Genomic DNA, 13489 nt, shown 5'->3' with positions numbered 1-13489 from the left:
TATTCTCATTTGTTTGTTCCTTCTCCCTTTTGTGTATTCCAACCTTTGTTCCGATCTCGTTTAACCATGTCTTTTGTTCTTCAGTCTTCCCGGTTGAGCCTTTATTATGTGATTTTGATTAAAGACTTATTTTTGTTACCTAATTTTCTATTGCATGTTGCCGGACCATTGATAGTAAGGTCGTGTTTGACTAAGCTCAAGGTCACGGCGTGGTTCAGTTTGTGATTGTTGACCATCTGACTGTCTGCTTGGGAGAATTGCTGCAATCCCTGCGGATAGATATTTGATCCCATCTTATTGGGAATATTTGTATTGATTCTTAGGTATTAAACCCTTTAGTATTAACTGTCTCTTTCATTGTTTAGTGCGCTACTTTGCGTTAGAGAAACTTCTGACTGTATAGCACAGGCTGTACCGTTTGAGGTATTTTGTATTTTTGATGTAATTTGTTCTGTTTTCTTAATTAGAACCGTTTATACTGAGCACAGAGTTTGTGTTTTGATATAATATAATACGAGTATCTCAAAGACGCGTTGTGAGCTATACGGAGGAACTTGGTCAGGTCTAATTGAATAAATTTTGGGTTCGTTAGTCCGTAGTTCCAACCGAATATTGGCTGTTTGGTCGTTACAGTTATTTACTTTTGCTGATTTCATCTGCTTAGCGACCCTATTTGAAAAGCATTTTGTAAGCAAAATGATGTTGAAATTTGTATTAGTTCAGGTCAAAAAACTGGTCGGAATAGATAGGAGGAACGAGGACAACGTTGAACCCTGGCCATGGAGACTCCTTAAGGTAATCCTAGGATCGGAGAGGCAACGTGATCTCCTGTTAAGTAGCGCACGTAGTCACGAAAATTCCGACATCCAAGTTAGACCTGATATATCTCTTGAAGATAAAATAAAAAGGAAGAAATCACTAGCTGAACTAGAAACCCGACGACAAAACGGTGAGGAAAATCTCAGGTTAGTGGGCTTTCGGGTAGTCAGGTCTTGGAAACGAATGCTAGAAGTTTTATATGCTAACTCTCGTAGTCTAAGAAATATATTCTATGAACTAGAAGAATTAGTGGACAAATTAAGGCCACTCATTGTGGCAATGACAGAAACTTGATTAGTCCGTGACTTAGACATTACTCCAGAATTATCCGGATACCTTTACCTAAGGAGGGATAGATATAGATGTAGAAAAGGAGGTGGCGTCTTTTTATACAGAGCCAATAATACAAATATTCGCTCCTCTGCCAGCGAATCTCATGATGGCGGTACTTGTGAAGTCACTAGCTGTGAATTGGCTATCGTATGTAGTACATCTATGCTCGGTGTCATCTGTCGCAGCCCAATCTGCTAAGCTGATGACTTTATTTTAGAGCATATTCAACTATGGCGTGCAAATAGCAGATGTTTGATAGTAGGAGACTTTAATGCACCTGATATTAGTTGGACTAAGATGACCACGGAAGGATCCATAAACTCCTTTGATAGTAGGTTCCTGGTAACAATAATGGAGCATACATTAGTGCAGCATGTGTCTAAACCCACATGTTTTGGTGCTAACAAAGGTTCTTCTCTGTTGGACTTGGTAATCAATCATGAGACTGAGGATATTGTCGACCTAAATATTCTTCCACAGTCATTGAACAGCGATCACGCTGTTTTATCATTCACTTTTAGAACTAGGGACATGTTATACGATCAGGTTACACCCCATCCAAATGTATGGAAATCTAACATATCAGCCATTCAGGAATGCACTGCTAAGACAGATTGGCTTGTAGGTACTGGCTTATCAGTTGAAGGAGCATGGTCTGTATTTAAAGATAAGTTTAGTTTAATTACGTCCTCGTTCACACCATACCTGGTACGGCGTACACCGAATAGCAGTTCACCATGAATAACTAAACCAGTTGTGAAACTTCTTAGAAGAAGGAAAGTCATTGGAATATGTACATCACTACTGGCTAGGAACAATACACTTCCAGTTATTATAAGATTAGTAATGCCTGTAAAACGTTAATAAAACTAGACGATCATATGAAAGACAATTGGTTAGGGGCTCTAGATATAGTCCTAAACGGTTATTCTCGTATTTAAAAAGGCGACGTCGGAGAAGCGATGAAATTCCATCACATTTGATACAAGAAAATCCGTTAGTCTGGGCAGAAAATGATACCGAAAAGGCTGAAGCTTTATCAGAATATTTCGGTAAAGTGTTTTTCATCGATAATGGGGAACGACCAATGATTCATTGTGATCGCTGCGGCTCGCTGATAGACCCTGTAGTCATAGAAAAAGGTACTGTTTTAAGGCTACTTCAGCATCTCAAACCTGATAAATCCAGTGGTCCTGATGATATTTATCCTAGGATTATGAAAGCCATATCAGATGTAATTGCTGAACCATTAGCGATACTGTCTGACATGTTTCTAAGGCAGTCCAGACTGCCCAGACACTGGAAAGACGCGATAATAAGGCTGGGCGTAGGGGTTTGGTTAGTAACTATAGGCCCGTTAGCTTAACTAGAGCGGTTGTAAAACCAATGGAAAGAATCATTCAGATATCTGTTATAAACTATGCTGAAGGGCATAATCTTTTCTCCAGGGAACAACATGGTTTTCGGAGGAGCCTATCATGCTTGACAAATCTCATTGCAAGAGAAGATTAGGCTGCTGCAAAAGATCTAAATATTCCTGTAGATGTGATCTTTATGGATCTAAGTAAAGCCTTCGATAAAGTCTCCCCTTCTAGTCTTAAATTCACACTGAAACGTTTTGGAATCTATTATGCAGTCGTAGATTGGATAAGTAGCTTTCTCCATGACAGGAGACGAAGTGTAAGAGTTAATGGAGCTCTCTCCTCGTAGGTACCCAATGTTCCCCAAGGTACAATCGTCGGTTCTCTTCTCTTTTTACTTTATGTAAATGAATTACTAACTGTAGCAAAATCATCATTTAGAGACTCATGCACAGTATTTCGGATAGAATGGTATTACAGGATGATCTTTGCTCACTGGTGGCACGGTTGGACAGGTGGTCACTAGAAGTAAATCCTAATAAGGGTGTGGTGATGCAATTAAATAACTATGATGAATCATGTCATTACATAATATGTGGATTCGTGATACCCAAAGTAAGAAACTATAACGATTTAGGAGTCATATTAAGCAGTGATCTCAAAACCACCAGTGACTGTAAAGCTGCTGCAATGAAAGGCTATAGGGTATTATAGTCTGTTCGTAGGTCTTTCCAGTATTTAGATGACAAAGTGTTTAAATTATCATACCCGACTTACGTGCGACCACATTTAGAATATGGGATTCAAGCAGTGAGTCCTTGTTTTAAGTATGAAGCAAACATGCTGGAAAGGTACTAAGATGGTAAAAAGTCTATCTGGCCTATCTTGTGAAGACAGATTGAGACACCTTAACTTATTTCCGTTATCTTACCGTAGAATACGGGTGACTTAAGATTGGTTTATCGTGTACTGAACAATGACCTTGGTATTAACATGTCTAATCTTTTACTTCCGTCTAGGACTCAGCATTTGAGAGGACATTCGAAGAAAGTTCACAAATCGAGATCAAATCGTTACGTCTAGAGTTTCGTTTCTCGCACGGAGTAGTGAATTACTGGAATTCTCTACCGGAACACGTAATATCAGCACCTTCTGTTGATATATTCAAAACGAGATTGGACTTCTACAGTATTACAAACTGCAAGTCGACAGACCTCCTATCCTTACTACTAAAAACTAATAATAGGAAATATAATGCCTATACGAAGTAAGGAAGTAGATAAAAACTTGAGCTCTATTGTTTTGACATATACTTAGTTGTTTGAGGTCAACTCTCAACTAATCAACCTAAGCTGTTACAGATCTGTGAATCAATGTCCTGCTTTTGAAAATCTATTGAGTTCTTTGACTGTCTGATAAACGACAACGGTTCATCACTTTATGTCTTAAAATGGTCCATGGTTATGACGAGGGAGGACTGTTCTGACAACTAAAGGAGGAAGCATAGAGAATGCATTTCATTACTGAATGCCATGATATTGGATAATGTAACTGATGAAATAATGCTGAAGTTGAGCAAACCACAACTCATGGTGACTGCGATCGAATTCTGAGTGTCGACGATTCTTAGCCTCACTCATATCGATTTATACAGGTAACACGTTTTACTTTCACTCTACATTAAGTCTGAGATTCAGTGATATATAAGAAACATTTAAGTGACATGCAAACGAGGAAGGACAAATCTAATTGAAGAAATACGAAATAAAAAGGCATAAACTCAAACCAAATAGAAATCAGTAACTTTATTTTATTGAAAGAATAAACTGCCAATGAGTATATCTGTAGGGGTATTATTTTGTTCAAAACAAGGACTCGCTATTCTTTAAACCTATGTTCACCCGTCACCGTATAGAGTTAGAAAAGACTTCAGTGTGGGTGCGGTAGGTCTAATTCACTGCCAGGTGAGGTCCTAATTAAAACGGACAAGTCTTTTGACATTCAAGGCAAGATAGTCGCAAATCTAAAGCCTACACATAGTAAGGAGGTAAATAAATGCTTAAGCCATATGGCTTTCATCTTGACAGGAAGTTTTAAGCAAATTCTAACTAACGTAAACCGTTGCATCAGCACCCTTCTGGAATCGACTCGCATGGGAATGTTGGTTTGATCAATTTATTATATAAAATGGTGTTAGTTCAGTGCCTGCAGCCATACGTGTTATTGCAGCGGTTCGCTCAGTGTTTGATCTCAGCATATTTACAGTAAATTATGAATAACCTTAAGTTGATATCCAAAGATAATGCATAGATATCATATACTTTTTTGGTGTGCTATCTCATCACGATAGCACTTATTTTCTCATCACAAATGATTACACATGACATGTAGCATATGTCTCACATATGAAAATCAGAGCTGGTAAGAAAATTATTACACTATGCTCTGTCTGGCTATCAGTTATTTACTTATTTGTCTCTTTAGCCACCCAAAAGTCGAAAATAAAGTCTATATTAAAAAGGAAACAAATTATATCAGTCAAGAATTACTCCAATGATCTGGTAAAAAAATCAGGTACTAAAAGGAAATGTACACTTACGATTAATAAATGTTCGGTTTCACATAAATACTTGGTCTCGCAGAATGTACTCGTAATCTACAAGGAAACAGACTAGTTGTTAACATCAAGGAAATGGAAGTATTTTAAAACAGGACGCGTCTTGAAAGATAATGATCATATGAACCTGCTAGAATTTGGATCCCTCAATTAACTCTGTTTCGAATTTATCATGTTTTTGGGTAACTCTAAGCCACCCAACTTAAGCAGTTACAGATGCACAATACACCGTGCTGAATGTAAAGTGATCCGGTTGCTCTACCGAGCAGTATAGCGACAAAATAATATGGTGAAAACGGATTGTATTCGGAGTTCATGCACACAGATAACACATATTCGGTACAAATATGACTGTTCATACAACAACACGAAAATAAGGGAGATATTTTATTTTATTCAGATGAAAATATTAAATTTCCTGTGTCGCTTAATAAAGGGATTGATTGTCTTTCGCAAATAGTAGCAAAGGGCTGTCTATATCAATGTATCAATGTTTCTTACACAAAGATTTGAAGCTTTTTGATTATTTCAAAGTGAAAACTGTTTTATTCTTTCAAACGGTCAATATATGGTTGCGCGCGCTTAGGTCGGTTGGACTGACTTATGATTTCACAGTGCTAACTATGTTATGGTCAGTTTGTATGCTCATAGCTGGTTAAGTTACCTGAAAATCGTTATTTTGTTGTGAAAAGTATGACTGAAGTCGAGAATGATTTTGATGAAGTGAGTTTTGTAAAGGTTTGGTTATGCAGTAGAAATCTGTGGATGACTTAGATAAGGATGATTTAATCCGACTGTTTGCTTACCTTCAAGGGGAGCTGGAAGCAAGAGACATAGCCCTTGCTACTCTAAGGGTGGGTTGTTTTCTGATGATTTATTTTCAGTCTGAGCACATAAATACAGCCAATCTAAGGGCAAAATATGGTATTGTAGTAAACGACCGACATAGTGTCAGAGACTTGAGGGATCCTTTTCAGGCATTACGAAGAGATTCAGTAAGTTTGATTTATACCGCTTTAGTTCTTAGTTGTGCTCACCTCTGTGCGATAATGAATCTGCTTTAAAGCCACTGTACGATAGCCAGTTATTACAGCTAGAGAATCTCATATCATCTCAAAGGTATGCTCAAAACAAAATGCGAGATCAACTAGTCCTGATGGAAAAAAGATATGTCAAGGCGAGTCATGTATTTACATCCGTGATTATTTTACAGGTATGTGAAGAGTTAGAGGAAGAACGTCGAAAACACGAAAGAGATGCTGCTCAAGGCGATGACGTCTTAGTTATGCTTGAAAAGGAACGTGAAAGGCTCAAGTCTGAGGTACTTTGTATTTGTTTTGCTAAATTTTCAGGTTGACTATGAAAGACTACAGAACAAAAAACTCACCCGTGACTTGAGGCGTGTAATTCTCAGTTGGAGGGAACAAAATCTTTTGTGCAATAAGCAAAAATTTGCTGCTGTTACTCTCATAAAAGAGCGCAAACGTCTTTCTAATGAACTGGCTAGCAAGCAGAAACGTGTGGCTGAGCTGGAGCGATCATTGCAACAGAATAGCCTTAATACTAAAGCACTCAGTCCAGATTGTACCAACTCTGATAGCAAGATGACTGGAACAGTTGGTTCAGATAATAACGTGTGCTGTAGTCATCAGTGCGAGTTGTTACGGCAAAAGCTGGCCGAGGAAATGGAAACTCGTAAAGCAATTGAGTGCAGTTTTGAAAGGTAATTCAGTATTTTAGTTCTGACCAACTATGTTATTTTATATTTTGTGATACGTTTTATACAGTAGTCATGCTTGTTTTCTAAATTGTATTATTGAATTTCTAAAATGATGTATCTAGCGTCATTTTAGATATGCAATATTTGTTGCTTGTCTTACATCTCATCAATATGCCATTCATGTTTTAGAGAAGAGACTGCGGGAACTCGGTTTGTGGGAAATATTTTTATCGCCTTATGTGTTTCTTCCTAACCTGTGGAAACTTGTCATATTATTCCATTGCAAGTAGAAAAACTAGGAAGCTAGTGTAAAAACCATCACTATTACAGCAACAATTGCACTCAAACTTTTGGGGATTTAACCATCTTTGACTATTCAGGAAGTTGTTTTGTACTTAGGAATAATGTCAGTTGCACAGGCGTTCATCAGTTTTGGTTGCCCCACCTTAATATAATAAGGTGAAGTTTATAAAGTGAATAACTCAGGAGTCTAAATAATAGCAGTATCCATGATAGAAAATAAACGTACAGAAAATCAGTTCGTAGAATAAAATGTTATGACCTATAATGAAATTCCGTTTCTGTATGGAAATAGGGGATGAATACTTTTTTACCACTGCAATTGATTTCGAACCTTATCACTTACACTTTCCAACCGCTGATCGCGATTGCCGCATAAACCATGACTGTATGTAGTTTACATCTTCCTAACTATTAAATTTTTGATCCGATGCCACTATTCGACTTAGTTGCTTGCGGGTTTCTTCCAGCCTACTCCGATCATCGTTACGCATCGCGATGGACTTTGAGCGTATGTAACACATGTCTTAGCCATCTCAGTAAATGGGTGGGTATTCAGTCTAATTGATTTTTTCATGCCTTACTACTGCCCTTCGTCTCTACTCACTTGACTGTTCCATCAAACTCCATGTCAATATTTCACCAACTATCAACCCACCGACGTTAACAATACTGTCAAGGTAGTTGGTGGTCACCACTTTATAGTGTTGGAAAGCACTCAACCGACCAACTTCACAATAAAGTATGTTAATGGTGAATAAGGCGTTTCAATACCGCTTATTCACAAGCTTAATAAACAAACGATTTAAGCACGACAAGGCATCTTGTCTCGTTTAAAATAATCGAAGCTACTCGTCTTCAATAAAATTTGATAACGAATATTTCTAATCTGCTATTCAACAATTATTAATTGTCTTTTCTCCTGCAGTAGTTTACTTTCAGAACAACATCAGTAAAATACTCTTTTGCTTAAGTGACCTTTGTTTATCTGCTAGCTGGTGATACTAAAAGTACGAAAAGTAAATCTTCAGTAAAACTCATCCTACATAGTTTGTGGCAAATGAATGTGATCAGTGTTTAAGAATTAGGGCTTAACAGATTCCTATGAGAGTGTAATTGACTTAACATCACTTAGAAGATCATTTATTCAGGTTTCAGTGAATGCAAACTCAGCTCACAAACATCCGGATACTGCCCACCCTTGAATACCCTTATAAATTACGGAGTAGAAGTAAACGCTTCCTTTTAGAGTAATTTTATTCTCACTTATTTTGGTTAGGCATTGCGAATAATTAAGTATTCAGACATCGAAACGGTTGTATACTTGCTCTCAGGGAGTTATTGACTAATTCAACATTTATATGGCGACGACGGTATATGCCACCCTAATTCACTTTTGGTATCGCCTGACAAAAATGTCAAATATACAACGCTTTATCGCTAGCAGTTGTTTACCGCTTTAATCTAACCGCATTATAACGAAATCATACGATATTCCTGTTTCTAATCTCCGCTACGTAAATAGTATTTTCTCTATTTCGAGGCAACATTTTAAATAATGCTTAAGCCATTCAGTGTATTTGGATATTGTTATCAGTGTTATTTATTGGATAAAATTATCTAACATTATCGATTTAAGTTATTTGAACATATTTTACGTGATTCATTTGAGCTGCATTTACATCGTAGGTATTGGAGCTTTATATAAGAACTATATATAGTCACTTTGTGAATGTCAGTACTATTTTACTTTAGAAAGAATGAGATGAATTAATGAGAAATAAAATTTCATGAATATATGTTATTTCGATTAATACCTCTAATATGTGTAATTATTTTACAAAACTATCGAATTTCTCTTAGTACTTCACCAAGTCGGGTTTTTATAAGTTCAGTAACATAACATGAATCGTAGTAGGGTGGTCATCAGTTCTGTTTTGGTTACTTCTGGGATTCACATAGACGTCTTGTAATACGAACCTTTATAGCGTTTCATGTTTTATACGAAATACTCTCACACTGCCGCGCGTGTACAGCCTCTGACAGGGAAGTCCTACTCACTGCCTTCTCGTGGCGGGGGTGTTGTTTACGAAAATGAGAGGACGAAAAGCGAATGTCCGGCGCTTTAACCGGATTCCAAATCAATGGTGCACATGGGCACCAGTATCCTGCGGGAACAAATGGCGTATGGACCAGTTTTCGGTCACCCGCTACCATGGGACTGCATCTCCTTACGATGCTCCACTGTCTTGTGGGTTAGACCTTTAGGTCAAAGGCTCGGGGTGTGGCCCCCTAAGATAACCACCTGCTTCGGTCTGGGCACCCGGGCAGTAACGCAGCCCACACGCAATTAATGAACTGAAATTGTGTGGCCCATATATGTTTGGCGCACTCCTGTACCAATATATATGTGTTCAAATAAATAATAATATCAGTTAATTGAATTTATAAAATAACTCTTACAGGTCTTAGATGCTTCATTTGCTAATATATGGTTATTATTTCCGCATTACTACTGATTATTTAATGAAAATGTCACGTCTTTTTATGAATGTGACTAGGTTTTTTCTGTGTGTGAATTATTTTGACAGAAAAGGGAGTGTCACGTTATATTTAAAACTTTATTCCCAAATATTCGTACATATTTCCGAATATATTACTGTTTTTAATATTTTCTTTGCTGTATCTTTGTATTTCAGACTTAAAGCAGATTATCAAAGACTGGTATCCGAATCTTACCCCAAGGATAATACAGCCAGTCGTCCTCCAGAAGATTCAGTTGGTGTCAGTGTCTCATTGATTAACGGTCCATGGGTTTCTACTGAAAATTATAGTAGTCCTGAGTCCGTCACTACGAATTCTTCGATCAGATTCAAACCAAATCCTCCTCAAAGGCGATCATCTGATATGCCGACTTCCGTGTCACCCACCTCTAATATAATCTCATCTGGATCTATTCTAATTTCTAACAGTTCAAACCACACCGGAGCCACTACTTCTGGCTCTTCTCAAACAGTTGTTGAACAGTGTTCATCTAGATCTCCCTCTGGCAATGTTGGTGAAAAATCAACCACTCAGTTGTCTATTGTCCCTCCATCAGCCACATCACCACCTTCTAGATCATCCACACCATCACCTCCCCCACCGCCACCCCCTATGCAGTTACACTACCCTTATCCTGGGATGCAGGGACACTTAAACCATACTTCACGAAGTCAAAGCGGTCCTCCACCTTTTCTTCCAAGTACAAATACTAATCGCCCTATACCGAACTCAATGTCTCATACAGCTGTTGTACAGACCTCTAAATCTAGAAACCTAGCTTCTCGTCAATCAAGTCCTCCTTACCAACCGTCATATTCTTCTCCGAATCACACTGTGGTCATCCCTGGTAGAGCTGTTAATAATTCCATTTATTCAACACGTGGAGGGTCACGTAAACCTATGTCTGTAAACGTTCAGCATACCAATTTCCATCACAATCCTCATTCAACTCCTCGCCCTGTTTCCCCTTTTATACAGTCTCAGTCTAAACCTGCATTGGTTGCTCTTCAATTCTCTCAACATAGTAGTTTAGCACCAAACAGCACTTCACATCCTTCGATTGGTGGGCATCATTTTCCCACTCATTCGTTGCATCGTTCCCATCCTTCTATTGCTAATCCTATACCATCAAATGTTAGACCACGAAATCCAATCCAGAATAGTCAATCAGGACTTACTGTAGCGGTATCAGTCATGGGAGGTGGACATGTATGTGTAAATGGAAAATAATTTAGAACTTTCTGTCTATATTTAGATATATTTTTAGTGTTTTTTAAAGAGGAATTCATTTCTAGTTCTATGTTTTTCAGTATCAATGACAAGAATGACAATTACAGCATATATTTTTTTATAAAACTAGTCAATACGTGTACAGCTGGATACATACTACTTATTATATAATCTAATTGTTATTGTAAGCAAAGTAATGTGGTTTTCAAAAATTCTAGTCAGATATCTTAAAGTTTTACATCTAACCATCAGTTTCGGACAGAAAATATGTATACATTTTTTTAAATATTTTTATGACTCAGTTAACCCAATAAATATTCTGAAGTAATGTGCAATTTTCCATTTTTAGTTTTTCATTAATTATTACAGTGTGCAGGTACTGCTGATATAAGTATTATCATTATTACTATTGATCCGTCTAACTTCATTTCCAGTTTATCCATCTTTTTTTGTTTATTGAATGAATGGTTCACATAATGGTTGTATTTATTTAGCAAAACTTTGTGATTCCTTATTATGCTTTTATATTTTTAGTTCAGTTTTTAGATAATTTAATTCCTCCTGGGAAAATTCTTACCAATGAATTTATTTAATTGTGAAATAATATGCATTTTACTATTATAGTGAAACAGAAATAATCATTGATATCTGTTGGATATTTTATGTTTATCATAATTTACTATCTTTGTATCCCTGTGTTTTGTTCAATAGCTTGTTTTTTTTCGATAAAACAACGCAGTGCGTTGTTTACTGATAATATCAGAATTCATTGCATAGTGTATAAATTAATTAACTTTGAACAATTTTTTTTATTGACAGACAAATATTAATGGACAGTTGTGTATAAAGTCAAATTTATGATCATCATTAGGGTTCAAGAAGTTTCATATTTATTTCAGCTGTTAATATAACAAATATAAATTTCTTTCTGTGATATTGTTCTGGTATGTTTCATTGACTGAATGAATATTCAGTTAATAGGTTTAACAATTCTCGGCAGGAACTTTAATATGTTGTTCAGGTAAACATGCACAGTTTTTTACATCAATAGTTTCATGTGATTTTTAAGAGTTGATCAAGAAACTTTCAACGGTGTTTTATAAAGATTTTCCAATGAGTTGTCTGGGATTGTTAGACTTGTCTGCATATCTGAAAGATTATCCATTAGCACGTATAACTGCATCATCTATAAAAAATATGAACGTTCACTAGTTTTAGAAGTTATTTGTTCAAGAACTGTATGGATCGGAATGTAAGTTATTATCATCAATCACACTTTACGTCTTGCGTTTATTTATGCGAATGCTAGATGTTGCTTTGTGATTGCAGCATGTAGCTGGATGAGTTATGTTATTGTTATAGATCTAATTCGAACCATATGAGCTATATTTCATTTCTATGGAAAAGTGTTATAAGCGAATAGAAGAGTGATAAAATCTTTATTAGCACGATGCAATACAAATATAGTCTAGTTGACATGCTGTTTAAATAATGATTTAGAACAACGGAGCAATGAGTGGTAAAGTTCAAGTCTTAAGATTTCTACGTAGAAATAGAGTATCTTCAGCTCTCACGTATTTGTCTTGTCATACTAAGACTTCTGATATCTTAAGGATCCCCTAGGCATGTAGGTTGATCCGAGCATGAAATATCAACTACATTTGGTTACATGAATGCAGTCATAATTTAACACTCACCAACTGAGCACAGATGTAGAAAATTATCATTCAAAACTAGGCTTCCTACACAGTTCATGGGCACCTCGTTTGTGGAACTAGCTGGTACTTTTTTTTTTTAGCTCGGCAGTGTCTGTAACGTTGGAAGCTAGTTTTAATAAATTGGTGGGTTCGTATGAATGTATTCGGACTAGACGCCATCTTTCTAGTACTTAGTGTGTCATTACTAATATCGTGTTGATACCCTCTATCATTTTGGATTTTTAGTCTTGAGGATTCAGTAATCGAGTTCTGATAGCAGAGAACCTGGAGAGTTGAAATTTATTTACGAGAATTAACTACTTGAATGTAACTGCATACAACTATTTTTTTTAACGAGTGTCCAAACACTTGAATTCTAGTCGTAAGAAGATTTTTTTGACTTTTTCGGGCAACATTGTTACAAGAATAGTCGTATACTCACTCAGCTGTATATTCCCTTAGTCGTAATAATCAGCTAATAGAATGCTTTACTCAAATGGCCACTTTTGTATAATCATTCAAAACAATAATTATGAAGTGCCAATTATTTCTTGTCACTCACTCTAATCGACAAATATTTCAAGGTAAATTATATAACTTACTAAACTAATGGCTATAAATGTCTTCTTATCCCATTTTTTTTGTTCATCCTCGAGAATACATCATTAAATAACAAAGTTTATGAATTAGTTCTTTTAATGAATGTTGTTTTTTATCTTGAGCAAAGTATATGTTCACAATAAATGATTTTCCGTCAAGTTTAATAGTGACATTAAGAAAAGTACTCTATATCTGTTATGACCTTGCGTCTCCCAATTATTTTGTTTTTGCCAAAATCCCCGTCGCCAATTGTTATGACCTTGGATGT

The 13489-nt window shown here is 36.5% G+C and overlaps 1 protein-coding gene across 2 annotated transcripts; it reads left to right on the top strand.

Annotated features, from left to right (window-relative positions):
• Positions 1-5707: 5707 nt before the first annotated feature.
• Positions 5708-11858, top strand: MS3_00006762 (CTTNBP2 N-terminal like; the record flags this gene model as incomplete). 2 transcript variants are annotated; one of them, XM_012941749.3, is made up of 5 exons in its annotated part: positions 5708-5853; positions 5886-6125; positions 6158-6451; positions 6483-6853; positions 9850-10924. In XM_012941749.3, the coding sequence occupies exons 1-5, from the start codon at positions 5824-5826 to the stop codon at positions 10922-10924; spliced, it is 2010 nt and encodes a 669-aa protein (XP_012797203.3). In that variant the 5' UTR covers positions 5708-5823. The 2 variants fall into 2 exon arrangements, with proteins under 2 accessions (XP_012797203.3, XP_051068181.1); XM_051214995.1 differs by having other exon boundaries at positions 5886-6451; positions 9850-11858.
• Positions 11859-13489: the final 1631 nt, after the last annotated feature.

This window comes from Schistosoma haematobium, chromosome 2 (assembly GCF_000699445.3).
Source record: "Schistosoma haematobium chromosome 2, whole genome shotgun sequence".
Classification (NCBI taxonomy): domain Eukaryota; kingdom Metazoa; phylum Platyhelminthes; class Trematoda; order Strigeidida; family Schistosomatidae; genus Schistosoma; species Schistosoma haematobium.
The sequence above is the reverse complement of the archived record's forward strand: the minus strand, read 5'-3'. Positions and strand labels throughout refer to the sequence as shown.